Source organism: Poeciliopsis prolifica, unplaced genomic scaffold, assembly GCF_027474105.1.
Source record: "Poeciliopsis prolifica strain line A6 unplaced genomic scaffold, Auburn_PproV2 SCAFFOLD348, whole genome shotgun sequence".
Lineage (NCBI taxonomy): Eukaryota > Metazoa > Chordata > Actinopteri > Cyprinodontiformes > Poeciliidae > Poeciliopsis > Poeciliopsis prolifica.
In genome coordinates this window covers 16,850-32,528 of record NW_026562723.1, presented here as the reverse complement: position 1 = coordinate 32,528, position 15,679 = coordinate 16,850, and the positions used below count along the sequence as shown (strand labels likewise).

General features: G+C 35.0%; 1 protein-coding gene across 1 annotated transcript; it reads right to left on the bottom strand.

The window, feature by feature from the left end:
* Nucleotides 1-512: 512 nt before the first annotated feature.
* LOC129357948 (macrophage mannose receptor 1-like) lies at nt 513-12,235 on the bottom strand. The gene is made up of 23 exons (XM_055026865.1): nt 12,130-12,235; nt 11,583-11,945; nt 11,311-11,475; nt 10,662-10,817; nt 10,446-10,568; nt 10,054-10,191; nt 9,767-9,946; nt 9,376-9,530; nt 8,595-8,708; nt 8,251-8,366; nt 7,520-7,668; nt 7,242-7,441; nt 6,712-6,836; nt 5,516-5,591; nt 5,266-5,419; nt 5,098-5,136; nt 3,956-4,119; nt 2,868-2,929; nt 2,614-2,714; nt 1,849-1,991; nt 1,612-1,717; nt 685-1,324; nt 513-594 (listed from the first exon to the last, which is right to left on the bottom strand). Exons 1-22 carry the CDS (start codon nt 12,191-12,193, stop codon nt 1,188-1,190), a joined length of 3,030 nt encoding a protein of 1,009 aa, XP_054882840.1. The 5' UTR covers nt 12,194-12,235; the 3' UTR covers nt 513-594; nt 685-1,187.
* Nucleotides 12,236-15,679: the final 3,444 nt, after the last annotated feature.

The following is a 15,679-nucleotide window of genomic DNA, read 5'->3' as shown; positions in this document are numbered from 1 at the left end:
TGGTCTTTTATTGAATCAATGCATTCTGCATAAGTACAGTGAGTCTTCCCAAGTGACGTATCTCATGCTGTGACAGCACACTGCATGAGAAGCCATTGCTGACTGTAGTGAGACATAAGGGCAATATCTGTCAAATATCTAACTTAAAAGTAACTTCACCACCTAAGTAAAATTGGACATCTGGAGCAAAGTAGAAGGATTGTGCAAACAAAATGGTTATAAAAAGTTCTTGTGATTGGCCAATCAGCCAAAGGAAGGAAAATAAAATTCTCTTTACAAGGTTACACAAATCAATTCAATTCCTATTTACAAATATTAATTATGCAAATTTTGTTTGCAATTTTACTAATCATTTGATGTTTTTTTCGCAGAGAGAAATAAGCTAGACCTGGACTGAAGGTTGAAAGTGGGACAAATAGGTGTAGCACGCAAGTAAGTGAACATTTTACTGTTTTGAAAACCATCAGCAGGAACCACTTTAAATGACTTACGTAAGCCACTTAAACAAATAAATCCATTGGTGTCATTGCAGGATTTAGGTATCCATTTTCCAAGTCCATATGAAGGATTACCGTTGATCACAGCACATTTTTTCTGTTAGAAATGACAACCCAGCAAATGTAGATCAAAAAAGATGGTAATTAAGTGTAAAATGGTAAGAATTACATTTTAGAAAATACTCACCTCGTTTCGAAATGCAATATACAACTGCAAAATAAAGCAACATTTTAAGATTATTATAATCTGTACACCTCAGAATCAGAGAATATTTTTTGTTCCCCGCAGGGGAAAACTGAGGGAGATGTGATCAGAATTACAGGGAGAGATCATATCTATTCAGTCACATTTTCTTTATTCAGTCCCTGGTAGACCAGCCCTCACTATTAGGACATAATTTTCTGCCAGTGGGTCAGAGCGAAGCTTGTTTCACTAGCAAAAGGAATGGTTTTTGTGTATTCAAACGTAAATAATCTAAGAATTACTTACGTCTTCATCAAAAGGATTCTGACAAATTGTAAAACTACTGATTTTGTACAAAGAAAGATGAATGTTTTTATATTACTATAATAATAACGATGTGTAAAGGGTGAATGCCTATTTCGCTAATAAAACATAACACAAAATGTTATATTTAATTAATTGTTTGAGTAATAACATTTTCAAATTGACAACACAAACATACAATGTTAACTTACAGAAATATCAAAATTGACATAAGACTTTGGCCGTCCATCGGTCCAGTAAAACCCATTGCCATACGAGCTATGAATACCAATCCACAGGTTTCTATTTGGTGTGTTCGCCATTTCAGACACTAAAAAAACTGAAAACAGAAAACATTCGTTAAAGTCCCAGACAATTTCAAATCAATAACATAATAAATTTCTGGCTTTTCTGATTGGCATGGAAATTCCCATCACTTTGCATTCCAGTTTAATCATGTTTAGACCTGCAAACAATATTTCTAGTGAGGGTGGTTAGTAGTCAAATACAAAGCCTAACTACAGCAAGGCTGATGACTAGAAAACTTAGCAAAATACTAAGGTAAATGTATTGTAGCAAATAACTTGAACTGAAGTAAATGTTCAAAACTGTCATGAGAAAACCAACCTTGCTCATGTCTTGAGGGAATAGAGGCCAAGTTTCCTCCCATCTCTTGACATTGTTGCCTTGCATTGAACCATGTTACTTTTTTACTATATATGATCTTGTAACACTGAAATTGAGCCATAAGAAATTAAGTTACAATTTGTGTATATTCCAACCGAATGCATTCGATCTAGCTCCAACAGAAGGATATTCTCAGATATTCTCAAGGTATAAAACTGAAATGCTGCCAAATCTCACCTTGGAGTTGATCCTCTTCCAGCCTTCTTTGCAGTTACCTTGAGGTGGGACTGTAGGAGCCACCGTGGCATTGACAGGAGGTGAGCTACTGCGCTTACAAATAGAGCCGAATTCAAATCCACAGTTGTAATCATGCCAGAACCCTGTGAAACCATAAATGATTAGTCAGGAAGCCACAAAATGCATTTCACAATTTTGTGTGTATATACATAGGGATTGGTGACATTTACCAAAGTATTCATATTTACATATCTTTACAGATTGTTTATTGTTTAATTTTTCTGATTTCTTCATTATTCTCATTTGAACCTTTCTGTACTGGCCATTAAAATAAAAATACAATAAGTAAGAAGAAAATCTACAGGTGTAGATGTATGTGAAATGATAAAATAAAAAAAGTACTAATAGTATTATTATTGCATTATAATAATAATAACTATTTTGTTAATAGTTCATATCCCTCCCCTGGTCTTAGTTTTGTCTATATTTTTGAATGAGTAAAAGTTGGTGAACCATTTTTCTACAATACCCTATTATCTTACTTCATTATCTAAAAAATGCAATCAGAAGGACAAAATAATAAAAGTTCTTTTTAGTCACAAGAAAAAAGTAAATCACCGTAGAAGTCAAACTTCAAATCATGTAAGATCTAATGATTACATCACGGTCATTCCTATTAAAATGTTCCCAAATTATCAAGGCTCATATTCTAACAACACATATAAAATAGTTTTTTCAGTTACTTTCATTTAGTTATCTACTTACCATTGAACGTTTTCATGACAACACAGTTTTCATCAAAATTAATAAAATTAGGTTGTCCTTCATCCCACATTTGATAAATCACTGGAGAACCATCCATCCATCTTAAAGCAAGAAAAGACGAGGTCAAGTATGCAAAGAAAAATACACTAATCCATTAATCTGCTCTGTTACCATTATAATGTTATAATGCTTTGAAAGAAAGCTTGCAAACAGATATTCATTTTTTCCCAAATATGTTTGGAACATAAACTTACTGGAATGACTTGTCAAGATCCACAGTTAGTCCAATCCAGAAAGAATCAGAATGATTGGATATCTACACTCAAACAAAGGCTCATTTTAGTTTATGAGTGCAGGAGAATATGTAAGAGAAATGTAACAAGAAATTCAGAAGTGAATAACTTGTGTAAATTCATAACATTGTGAACTTCAGTGAACTTTGCAAAAGGCAAATACAATTCTAATCCTGCTGCATATCATCTAATTTTTTTGGGCAATTCATTAAGTTATCATTTAGCTCAGTCAAATGAGGAATTCATTCTTTTTATAAAATAGCACAGTAAAAATGTCTGTAGGAAGAAATGTTTAATCCTGGGTCATGGATTTTAGGTCTCATCTATTATTGAGCCAGGGCAGAACACATTACATGCTGTAAGCTATTTTAGCTCTCCTCTCTCATGCTGAAAGATAAATCTACACTCCAATCTCAGGTGCTTTTTAACTTGAGGCAGAGATGCAAAAATGCTTACAAATGCTTACCACTGATTTTCTTAGTTTTGGGAGATCATCCAAAACTTACATGGAAAACCGACCTTATCCACCAATTATACCTACCTAAACCTCACTGTCACCGTTTACTATCCCATGAGGGAGACTAGAGACTTTATCGCTATTTCATTTAAATTTTCAGACAAAAAACATATGGATTGGCCAAAATTGGAATCTGCAGATCAGACATTTTAAAGATTATTTAAAACTGACAAATAAAAGGGTGGTTTATAACAAATATTAATCTTTTTAGATTTTTATTTTTTAATGTTTAAGTCTATTGTTTTTCTTCAGTTTCACAATGTCATGAACATTTGTGTGAATTTAACTCAGAAAATCCCAATGAAATACATCTCATATATTTATGATAAAATGCGAACAAGTTCAAAGAGCCTGAATGATTTTGAGAGTCTCTGTTCACATAATTTTTAATATAAAGTAAATTAAAATTCCACTGAAATCTGGTGAATATCGATTTCTTTTTGACAAGCTAAATTTGAGATTTATTGTTTTTTGTAGTTATATCTTAATGAGCTATTGCAAATGTGCCATACCAAATAATGAATAAACATACCTGTTTCCACAGGAAAGTACGCTCTGCTTCGCTGTTGATGGTCACAAGGTCAGCATGTTTCTCTCTGCAGGATTTTCGAGCATCGTCATTGGCCCTTTTCCGGGTTTCAATGAAGTATTGATTTCCCCCCCATTCCAGCCACCCATCAGCGGTACGGTTGTAATCTGTGCATTTGCCATAGCAAATAATGCACATTAGATACTCTATAAAAGTAAAGTCTGATACAATACAGGCAGATTGTAGCCCTGGATTAACTGGCAGAGCTTTAAAAAATCACTGATGATTGTAATTTGTTGAAAACATTAAACTTATCACATCAGATGATAGCTATGGTAGCACAACAATCTAACTACAAAGATTCTTCATTAAACTTTTACACCACATTTAAATCTTAAATTTCAATGTTAAATAAAATAAAAACCTTTTTTAATCTATGCATGAATCATAAAATCAGATCTAACATTTTCATTCTCAATAAACAAATGTTAAAATTCTACATCTATGATAAAATGTTAGCATTTATGCCTCAGCAGCTGCTTAGTTCATGTATGCCTGGAGTCAGCTCTAAATATGACCAGCATTACCTGGAGTTTGAAAATCTGTTGGTTAATTACTTGGAATTTAACAGAAGTGCAAAAATATTATATTATTTATTTTAATTGAATTTTTGTTTGTTTTTTTAAGACTCTATAAATATTGTCAACAAGTAACCTATAATTTCCGAGTAATATTTCTACATTTCCTTTAAACTTGACATTTTTACTACAAAAACATGGTGGCCTGTTGGTGGTTCATCATGACACTCCCACCACAGGGCTTTGCAGTTTTTCTAGGTGAAACTCTGGTAGACATGTAAACATGTAAAGAAAGGCGTTTCTCAGGATTTAAACTCTTTTTGCAAGGAGAAAATTCAACCCGAACCCGAAGTGAACCAGACAAACCCAGCCTGATTACAGTTTAACGACACAGTTGCGATTTGTGAATTTCAAAAAGTAATATTCAATTTGTCAGAGTAAAAATATGCGCACAGTCTGAGGGTTTGCCAACCATTATTAGCATCACCACCAGAAAGTTTGTTGACTATTACGTTTCAAATTTAAAAACTGAGTTATTGTATTCAAGTCATTACATAATTCACTTACCTGGAGTTGGAGGAGGTGGGGGTGACTTCGGAGTCAACCCTACATATAGATAGAAAGCACACCAGAAATAAATATATGGTATAATTGGGAACTATAACACAAACTTTGGTAACATTCAATGTATCTAGGCATAACTTTATATAACTGTATGCCATAGCCACCTTTTACCTGTACGAATCTGACAAACCCAGCCATTAGGCGCTTCACACTGTTTATCATTCCAAGACCCTGATAGACCCCAATCGCTTGAAAAGAATTCAATGCAAGATTCAACATTGTTTTTGTTGTTTGGTTCTCCATCTTTCCAGTGTTGAAAGTTTACCTGTTAAGGAAACCATTATGATAAGGATCATAAAGATCATAAATAGTTTTGTCACAGATTGAGAAGTCCTGTAAAGAAAACAATCTGTTTACTCACTGGGGATCCGTCACTCCACTCAAAACCAGTGCCCTGGTCACTGGCACTAAGTCCAATCCAGAGTATTGAATATTTGCTGTAGAAGTAGGATCCGGAAACAGATTATATATTTAAGTTTCAGTAGCAAATACAAGAGTACTTTGGATGACCTACACATTCCTCAGGCTGCCATATATGGATGAGTATGGATAAAGACCAGGGTTTGTAAGACCACTGATCACAAATACAGTATGTGTGCGTGTTCCCTGCACTCCTATAAAAGGCTCAGAGTCTCTAGTTTCGCTGGCTTTGTCCCTCCAACCAGCCTCTGAATTTCTGCTAACTTAAATTCAAAATTTTGCACTTGCTTAATCTCTAAATATATTTTCTTCGCTTAATAAATGTATGTTTGTACTTCAAAACACCTGAGTCAAATAATGGGGTCATTAGCAGAACTCTGCAGAACTTGACTGCGTTTAGGAGGTGATTCAACTATTTGAATCAGCTGTGTTGGACCAGGGAGACATCTAAAAGTTGCAGGAGACCGGCTCTTGAGGCCTGGAGTTGCCTAACCCTGTGCCAGAATGTGTTGATAAAACCTGTTCACAAACTGTTAATATGTCAATGAAATCTTAAAATTACATAACATTTTTGAACATTTTTTCAGTCCCTTCAGGAACCAATAATAAATGAGACTGTTTATTTACTGGCTGTATAAATCATGGACTATAACCATATATCAACTAAATTCTCAAGAAACTGGAGGGATTGATTGATATAAATTGGCAGTAAACAGATAAAAACTGCATTGATATGATTGATAATATAATATTCAATCACACTTAGTGTTTAGTCTGTGGAGGGCCACATAAAAAGCTACGGCGTGCCGGATTTGGCCCCCGGGCCTTGAGTTTGACACATGTGCTATAGACAACCCTAAAAATATGCTTCACTGTAAAGACTCATATACCTTTACAGTATATGTGCCTTTATAAGCAAGCATGCAGCATGCTTATAATGTAAGCATGCTACATGGTATTTCTCATCCATAATGTGATTTCAGCCTTATTAGCAATTACTGAGAAAATACCAAAGAGATATTGATCATTTTGCAAACAAAAAAAAAAGAAAAAGAAAAATGACATAAAAAAGCATTGTGGTGCAACTCATTGAAAAATTGCTGTTTATGGCAGTAGATAAATAAAGTCATGCTGTACCTAGATGATTGCTTATTCAAATTCAACTCAGCAGCGCTGTGGAAGCTTAGTAGGTCTCCTCCGATTGCTCTGCAGTAGTCCCTGGCCTCAAACCATGACTTAGTCTCTAAACTCCCTGGAAATACCTATAAACACAAGAAGTTCACCTCCTGTTATCTGTCTGTGTCCATTCATCCCTCATTTTATTACTGAGCAAAATTCAAGTGAATGCGATGTCTCCAATCAGACTGCAGTTCATCCTCTGATGTCTTTTGTTTATCAGTTAACTGTCATCATCAAAAATATGACAAAATGTGCAGGTTGCCTCAAACAAGTTAAAAGAGAAGAATCACACTCTCATCTCAGAAAGGCAAATTCATGGTTTCAAATTATAATAAAGCAGCCATTGAGGATTTTATTATTAGTGTTTCAATTATTTGAAAACCTAGAACAATCACAATTGCAATCAGCCATTTTTTCTAACTGACGTCACTTATGTTGACAAATCACTGCAGTTTAGCAGTGCATACATTAAAAATATCAAATTTCACCTTGAAGCAGAAATATCTTGATGAGATTTTGGTCCATCCATCTGCACAAAGGTCAGAGGGAGCAGTCGTTGGTGCAGGTGTCAAAGCTGTCCCTTCTGCTTGATATTTGCAGATGTACTTTTCTCTGTTTGTACACGGCAAAACGTCCCAGAGGCCCGCAGTGCTACCAGTGGTCATTGCGACACAACCCTGGTTGCGCCCTTGTTGGCAAAGAAATTAACAACTGTCATTTTAAAAGTTACTTTCAAACACATTATATGAACATAGATGTTTTGTACCTGGCATTTCCCTGTTCCAGTGAGTATATCTCACAGGCACAGTGCTGGTCCACTCAAAAACATCTTGGTTCTTCTGGTTTGAAAGCCCTAACCAGAAATGTTTCTCGGATCTGAGGCCCACCAAGCTGACTAGGAAGGCATTATCCACCCTGGAAACATGGACAATAAAATAATAAAACATTTACCACAATAATTTTTGTTATTTAACTTACATATTTGATTTTGAGCTACCAAATAGGTTAATTTAGCTAAAGATAAAGATTAAGTTAGGTGTGTTAGTCCCAAATACTGAGCTATTTAGATGCAATAATGTAAAGGTATTTCTTAAATAACAAGATAGAGCTACAGTATGTTTCACATTAGTTAAACAGCTAGATTTTATGAATGAGATGTTGCTGCTATGTTGTCCTACTAGGTCTAAGATTATACAGAACAACATGGTGTAATATTTTATGTGTATTCTTTATACACTTAAAGCTTTTTAATTGTCATTTTTTTATCTCAGAGGACCAGTTGTTTCTTCTTATGTCACCTAATTTGTTTATCATTACAAGAAAATGAATTGTATTTTATGATTTTAGCAATATTTCTTATAAACAAATATGGCTTGTTTGTATCACAAAATCCCTTTGGTGTTAGAAATCTGCCTCCCTCACTCTCTTTTTCTCTTCCTCTCTCTCTCGCTCTTTTTTTTTAACATGCCTGTAAAAATATGTATATTTTATATATACCTGTTTGAAACATCTGCCAAGTAAGAATTTGATCTCTTGCATTCCTCTTTCGCGTCTCCAAATGTCTTTCTTTCTGTTCCGATGAAGTAACAGTAGGATCCGTATCTTTTCCAACCCTTTTCAGGAAAAATAAAAAGAGCATTTTAATCTTTTTCTGTGTCAAGATGCAAAACAATATAACAGGCAGCAAAACATTGAACTGACAATTGTGCATTTCTAATTCTATCACTTATGAAAACTGTGTTTTGTTTTGTTTTGTTATTTACTTTATTGAAATCTTTTACTTTTATGCCAGATAAAATATTTTAAAAAATGTTTTTCCACACTTGGAAAAAATCACTCACAACTTTGCAACCTGTATCCTGTTGTATTTCATCCCCACTGGGTTCAGAAGCACTGGTTTTCATACAAATGAAGCCATGGGTCTCCTTACAGTCACGATCCGCCCAGTTTTCGTTCTACAGGAAGAAAATACAGTTTGTTTTACAATATATTGTCAAAATACACAGATTTGATCTATGCAGACCCATTCAAAATAATGTAGAAAAGTTAGTTTATTTTAGGAACTTAATGAATAAGTGAAACAAATTAATAGATTAATTACATGCAGATGGATGTTTGAATGTGTATATTTCTATAAATTATGATGATTTTCCACTTACAGTTAATTAAAGTATTACATCAGAGCAATGAAACTATTTTTGAAAACACAAATGTTGGGTTAATGAAAAGTATGTTTAATACCTGCTTATAGGTTGTTATTGTCAAAAGGTACTTTTAATCTGACAAACAAGACTCATTGGATTGCATATTCAAAATTATTCAAAATGACTGTAATACCTCCAATCAGTTCTGGCTCTCCTGTCAATGGGATTTACTTAAAAAATCTCCAAATGGGTTAGAACCAGATCTAATCCATGAACTACCTCCACTAACTTTTTTCTATGTAGAGAAACAGTTGGTGTTCTATGTCAGAAGCTCATCTACCATCATGGATCCTATCTCAATAAGTTGAGTGACTATAAATGCATTGGTAAATTGAGTTCTTTGCTTTGTGGCCCAGCTTCACCATACCAGACCAGATTCAAATGTGTCACATTTAAAAGAGAACATAATGTTTCTCACCTCTCCTCTGACAAGAACACAATCGTTTTGGTTTGTTGCAGTTTGTGGTTTTCCAACCTCCCAGCTAGTGAAGGTAACTGTGGTGTGGTCAGACCAGTCAAACAGTCCTTCTGTTTTAATGTCATTGAGTCCAATCCAAAGCTCATCAGTGGAGGCTGCAGACAGCAGAAATAAATAAAGGAATTGCCGTTATACATCTAAATATCTATCATTAGTTTATAGGACTTCATAAACTTTAATTTATGTGCTTAGTTTGCAAATTCCTTATTGTGATTAAAAGAAAAGGCAAAATAGTTAGCTTGAATTTTAGCAATTGGATGGTTTGTCAAGTGTAAGAAAACCCCAATCTAAGAAGCCTCCAGAAGACAGATTGATATGAAAATAAGGGTACCATATCCAAGCTCTGACGTGATAAAACTATGGTCCTCCATATTGCGAATGCTTGCAAGATCGCCTCCGTCTTTACGACAAGCCTGCTGAGCACCAGACCAGCTTTGGGCATTTCGATAAAGTCGGAAGCAGTGACCATTGTATGGAACCCATGGTGCTGAACAATATCCCATGTTAAGAACTGATTGCAGGAAACACAAAAAGGAGAATGTAAACCACAAGGTGCAATAAATATAAGTTCACAACATCATAAGCATATTTAATTTCTCCAAGTAAAAATTATTTTACCTGCCGTTGGAGAAGCCAGAACTCCTTTACTGTAGCAGATGTAGCCAAATTCCTTGCTGCATATTGAATTTTGCCATGCGTACCCTACGGTTCCATCCATCATTCCACAGGTATATGCTGGATGGGTGATTGGTTGTCCTAAAACGACATAATGGAAAATGTTAGGTATGTTGTAACTTATCATAACTATTTTTTCACATCAGGGTTTAATTTTGTAATTTAGTTTTTCATCTTGAGAGAAAATGATTGTGTAAATACAACGCTGTGTCCAGAGACTTTGTTGTTGCATATAAATGACAAGAACAAAAGCAACACAAGTTTGTGAAGAGTTAAAGGAAAGCTATTTGTGGACCTTGTGATTTTTATCAAAATATGAGACTGAAAAATCCTACCTGAATCCCAATTAAGGTAACGAAAAGGGTCCCCATTAGACCACTTCCAGCCATGTTCTGAATCCAGAGTCAGCCCGGTCCAAAGTTTATATCCTTGGCGGGTTCCTTCTGGCTCAAGCAACACTATATGGGTGAAATAAAAGAACATTTAAAAAGAAAGACCATGAAGAGCTCATGTATTTTCTTGCCAGTCTGAGTTCTTATAAGTCGTTGAACCTGTTATGTAAGCCTGCTCATGGGGGTCATTGATGGTGAGCAAGGAGGCGCTCTGCTGCTTGCAGCTTGCTTCAGCCTCTGCCCACGTCAAAGCAGAATTGGTGTTCAGTTGATAAAATGCTCCACTTACTGGATGTTTGATCCAGCTGTCCTTATCTGCAAAACATAATATACAAGTTCATCTAACTAAATAAAATAAAAAACAACTTTTTCTGTCATGAGGACATCAGATAACTTGGACACATTCTCAGGGTGACCACTTAAGGGTTAAATAGCAAATAAATGTTTTTTTTTCAGTAATTCTACAAAGAAATGTAACATTTACATTGTATAGATTAGCTACAGAGAGAAATAATTCAAGTTTGTAAACTCAAACCCAGCAAGTGCCGTTAGAAATATCAGTATGCTTGAAAATATACATCTGTGTATGGAGGCTCAAGTTGAGCCTCAGTCCATACTTTGGGAGGCATCTTTTTTGAAGATTTACCAATTTCCTGAGGTGGCATATTTATGTTATTTTGCTTTTCTCATGTTTTTTTCAAACAGCTCAACATTCACTAATGATAAAGTGCTTTTTTAATTTAAAATGGCAAAACAATAAGCATTTAAAACACTGACTATACTATATCACTAAGTACTCAGTACTCACCGCTTGATGGGCAAAAGCCCCATATCTGACGATCGTATTTGGTTTCAACAGAGCACCAGTTATTTTGGGCGTCAGTCGAAGTGCAACTTGAGTACCACTGGTTTTCGTAAAAGAAAGGGAACATGCAGGGCCTTCCTGCTGCATTGCCTCCTATCGTGTAAAGTTCTGAAAAATGAATAAAAACAACACAAAAAAATTGTTGCAATTAAGCACTGTGATTGATACAGATTAAAATTAGTTACTTGGATCTTGTGAAAAATGCAGGTTTATACCTCTGTAAGTTCTTGTGCAAGCTCCACTGGATGTCCCTGATATCGTGAGTTTGCTGTTGGGTCCTGCTGTTGTCACCAGTACAGCTTTGTTATCTGCTTGGAGCTCAATAAATAGCTTGTGTTCGGTGTTTGCTTGGAGGGTGAGCATGGTTCCATTCGTACAGTTCCATTTTTGGAGCTCACTGGTTTCATCACAATCGTAGAGGCTTACTTCACTCATCACAGTTATTCCCTGGGCTCCCAGACATTTATTTTTGCCAGGCACCAGCAATCGGTCAGCAGTTGTCCAGCGTAGTTCTTGGCAAATGGAGTCCGTTTTAACCAAGCAAAACCCAGCTGCGTTGGTAAGTTGAAATGGTGATTCTGAAAAGAGAAATTGTTAAAAAATGAAAAGTTCTTATCAATATTTCAGTAGCTAGCTATTAGAAAATGTTTTGTCTATATTATACAGACATGCAAGCAATAATTAGACACAGATTTCTATATGCAACTACTGCTATTTAAAAAAATCTGAAACAGATTGAAATCAAGAGTTGGAATACTGCACCATCTAATGCCAGGCACTGTAGCATTTTCAGTAGGAGCACAGTGACAACACATGTGCTCCTCATGATTCCTCTTAGACTTTCTTCACCAGGAGAATGCTTAATCCATGTAATGTCCACACAAAATCTAGAAGTTGTGTTGGTCAAGATGTAGAGATGGGGGCTTTTATCCGGAGACGCATCACGACAAGCCACGTCATCACATCTCTTTTTTTTTATTCTTTCTATTTAGTCAGCATCATGTCTGGTTTGTTTGCTTCTGACAAACAAGTAATTACCATATAGTTCCTGAAATCTGAAAGAGCAATTTATTTGAAGAAAGATACCCTCTGCACCATGTTCTGCCTATGACCTTTTCTTTGCATCCCAATAGACAAGAAAATATGTGCGTAAATGGTAAATGTAAATGTAAATGTGCGTTCCTGTGGTTGCAAAAGACATTTTTGGGAAAGACTATTGCTAATCAGAAAACCAAACGTTCAACTGTCGTTTGTCATCAACATCAGGTGCTTCTCATTGACTTGCATAACAACTTAATAGAAAGTCACTAAAAATTCAAAGAGCAAGCATTTAAACAACTGCACTGACTTTAAGTTAAAGGATTTTCAAGTCTTTGAAAGCTATATGTTTTAGATTTAGAACTGTCTCTAATACATTATGGATCATACAAAATGAACCGTAGACAGTTATGGATGTTATCTATTTTGTGGTTTACAAAGATTTAGACCAATGTAGTAGAAGACACCCTGCGATAGACTGGCGACCTGTCCAGGGTGTACCCCGCCTCTCGTCTGGAACACAGCTGGAGATAGGCACCAGCACCTCACGACCCCGTTAGGGAGAAGGGTAACCGGAAAATGGATGGATGGGTGGATGGATAGTAGAAGTCAGCTTGAGAAATCGTCTGGAAACTATTGGGAAATAGTTGCAAAAAGGGAAGTCTTCATAACGCTGACTGTGATTTTATTTTCTTACTTCTCTGGAAAACATTTCATTAAGTTCAGTTTAAGTTGCTGTGAAAGTGAATTGAATTATAAAACAAGAGGCAAAGCTTTCTATTTTTCAATTATAGGGTACAAGTTAAATTTATTGTTTGATTTACTCTGCTATTTCTTTTAAATTTTGAATGTCATTTTCAGCCCTCCATACAAGAAAAACCTAAATTTGCCATGGATGTAAGTAATTCTGGCTTAAGTTGAAGTCTGTTGTTCAGATTATACTTTGTTAGCGCTTGTGTTTGTGTTGAGACAAGACCAAACAGTTCAGACATCGCTTTTAAACCTAATCCACAAACTAACATTATAAATTACAGGCCACTTTATTTCCTACTTATCTTACTGTCTACTACTTCCCCATTCTGATATTCGAACTTAACTTCAGCAAATCTTTTCTGTTAATGCCTTGAATTGCTTCCATGTGATTGGTCTATTCTGATTATTTGTACTGTGAGACGAATGTCTACCAATGAACGTATATTTTGGAAAATTAAATAGAAAGGTAAAACTGCCTTACACTTTCAAGAACATTTATTTTCAACGGAGGAATAAACTCACTGTAAACATCCAGGGGAGCAAATATTCAGTGTTATCTTTTAACCAAAAGTTAAAACTTTTCCAATGTTTTGTATTATTCGCCTGTAGTAGTTCTCATACAGACAGTTATTGCTTTATATTGGCACTAAGCACTATTGTGCTACCTTGGAGTACAGTCCATGAAACATATATTATGGATCCATTTATTACAAATACACTTAACGTATTTTAAAGATATGCATTTTACATTTTTAACATACAAGAAGTTCCACTAAATTCAGTCTAAATGGGATTTCCTTTGACAGAATTTAACAGAAAATGTCTTCTTTTCTGATGAAAATGTGTCATACTAAATAAAGAGCTGCCATATATAAACATGCCAAGTTTTTGTGACTTCCTCTAACATGATTTCAGTGGGAAGAAACATTCTCCCTCCTTTCTTTATCATTATGCAGAATTCATTTAAAGAAACCAATAATTACAGTGCTGACATTGTTTAACCCTAAACAAATATGGAAATGTAATTTAAAAAAAATGAACAGTATATCATCATGAACAGTTTAATGTCTTTTTTGAACATTGACAGGGTGTGTCCTCCATTTTACATTCAAACAGTAAAAGCAATAAACAGCATGTAGAAAAAGAGCTTAACATGTAGCAATTATATATACATTCTGTCATAGGTAGAGAAAGAACAAATACAGTTATTGTTAAATTACTGAATATTTATTGTTTGCAATAAAAACAAAATACTGAAGCATAGCTGTGTTTACACAAAAATTTATCTCAGACTAGTTTGCACAACTTCAACTTCTGGAAACTCCTAAATCACAGAATTAAAATGGGCTCTGGATTTTCTGGGGAGATATCGGATACTTCAGCATTCTCGATCAATGTATTGGTGTCGACCACATCAGGCTGAGATTTTTCGCCATTGAAGTACAATGGATTGTCAAAGGTGGGGAAGGGACGAGGAGATCTCTTGTAGATCAAGAAAGCGACAATGGTCATTGTCGAGATGATGGCGATAAGCATCACGACCACCAAACTTGTGTGGGCACGACTGCGTGGATCGTCTCCTCCTTGAGGCTCTGCACATGCAACAAGCAGACAGGGATAAGTTTTACTCAGTGAAATTTGACAGTAATATTGGCAGAACATGCAAGTAATCAAAAACTGCACAAATCATTAAGAGGTTTAACTTACCCTGTTTTGGATCTGTATCTGTCATCATAACTGTTCAGAAAAAAAAAAGTGTGAAAGAACGAATCTCTTTTCTTAAGTTCAGCTGTGGTCTATATTTTGTAAGGTGTGTAATTTAGAACGGCTTCACTGGAATTTACAGAGTGCATATATTATTTAGTCAACGGACTAAATAATATATATTTTTAAAGTTTTGAGTCCATACATCAAGATACAGTGTAACAAAAATCAGCTACTATAATAATGAAGTTTATAGTCAAGTGTACACAGCAATAAATAGACTCCACTGGCATTATGTATCAACCAAAGATCTAGTCAAAGTGGAAGAACTTTGTATGAAGCTAATCCCACTTTATGGTTTGGTAGATCTTTATTCAGCTTTGCAGCAATTACTGCCATTATTTTATGCATGACTTTGGTCATACATAAAGTATTCAGTAGTATTATATTCTGTAGTACTACAGTATTCTGTAGTATATTTTACTACAGAATACTTTTGTAACAAAAGAATTTAATTGACTCAGTAAATTTAATTGGTCAAGTTTGTGTGGCAGCAGAATTAAACCGAATCATTAATATATATAAATTGTAGTATCACTGCAAAATTTAAAGCCATGCATGTGCAAGATTGAAATACAAAGTGTGATTATGCTAATGTCTCTTTTTTTTCTGTTTGCATGTCTGTGACTTAAATGTTAAAAGGGATACATGGATAAAACACAACTCCAATAGCTTCATTCATGGAAAAGACAACTAAATCAATTCCAAAACAAGTTAATATAATTGCTTTCTGGAAAACTTGACTTCCCTTGTGGCA